The sequence below is a fragment of the Condylura cristata genome, unplaced genomic scaffold (assembly GCF_000260355.1).
Source record: "Condylura cristata isolate star-nosed mole 26May11 unplaced genomic scaffold, ConCri1.0 scaffold00020, whole genome shotgun sequence".
In the NCBI taxonomy this organism is placed as follows: domain Eukaryota; kingdom Metazoa; phylum Chordata; class Mammalia; order Eulipotyphla; family Talpidae; genus Condylura; species Condylura cristata.
The window spans coordinates 39,353,735-39,354,657 of NW_004567121.1; the positions used below are offsets into that span (position 1 = coordinate 39,353,735).

Below are 923 nucleotides of genomic sequence, written 5' to 3' on the forward strand. Positions count from 1 at the left end.
GGCGGCCCGGGTCGCGTCTGCGCTGCATGGAGCGACGGCCGCGGGCCCCGCGCGCTGCTGCTGTGTGATGTGAATGCCCTGAGAAAACTAAAGCTGTGTGTGAACTACTATTTGATATCTCGTAGGAGCCAATCAATGAACAAAATTTTGATGCGTACGTGACTACTTTGACGGACATGTATACAAATCAAGATCGTTATCAGAGCCCAGAAAATAAAGCTCTACTGGAAAATATAAAGCAGGCTGTGAGAGGAATTCAGGTGTGAACAGCTGCTAGCGCTGGAGCTTGCTTAACCAGGAGCCTCTTTCCCTGCGCCGCCACAGAGTGTCCTATTTATTTCTGTTTGAAACAGTGTTGTGCTCCCAAGACTGCTCGCGGCCTGCCCCGCTGTAAGACAGCCGCGCGGGCGCTGGGGGCTCCCGGCTCGCTGCGGCGGCGGCTCTGGCCGGCGCCCTCGGGCACAGACCGCGCTCCAGTGGTCAGGCGTGGCGCAGGCCCTGTTTAGTGCGTTAGTGGTCAGTGTCTTAGTTTCTTGAACTGAAATGGACAAAGCCACAAGAGCTTGGAGGCCTGCGGCGCCCCGCACGGGCCAGGCTGCGGGGGCGGGGTGTGCCTGTTGCGCCGGCGAGAGTTGGTTGCGAAAGGCTTTATTTTTGAACACTGCTTGGAAATATTATGTGCTGTTTTTGTTTGTTTGTTTTAGGAGGATGGTGGATGGTGGGGGCAATAAATGAGTGTTTTTGCATTCCAAGGAAATGGCATATGGACTAACTGTAAGAACTGAGATAAGTGATGTGTTGTAAGACAACAGCAAGCCACGGGAACTGGCGAACACGCCCGGCCGCTCGCACAGCACTGGACAGCCAGCGCGGGCAGCCCCGCCGAGGCCCCAGCGCCTGCTGCTGACCCCGGGGCTCCGGGG

At 56.8% G+C, this 923-nt stretch overlaps 1 protein-coding gene across 1 annotated transcript in view; it reads left to right on the top strand.

The window, feature by feature from the left end:
• Positions 1–901, top strand: part of MYT1L (myelin transcription factor 1-like) — a 40,295-nt gene extending 39,394 nt beyond the window's left edge. Inside the window, exons 11-12 of the mRNA XM_012727379.1 lie at positions 126–260; positions 705–901. Of these exons, the coding sequence (XP_012582833.1) occupies positions 126–260; positions 705–731 (162 nt within the window). The 3' untranslated portion in view covers positions 732–901. The remainder of the gene's footprint in view (positions 1–125; positions 261–704) is intronic.
• The last annotated feature ends 22 nt before the right edge of the window (positions 902–923 follow it).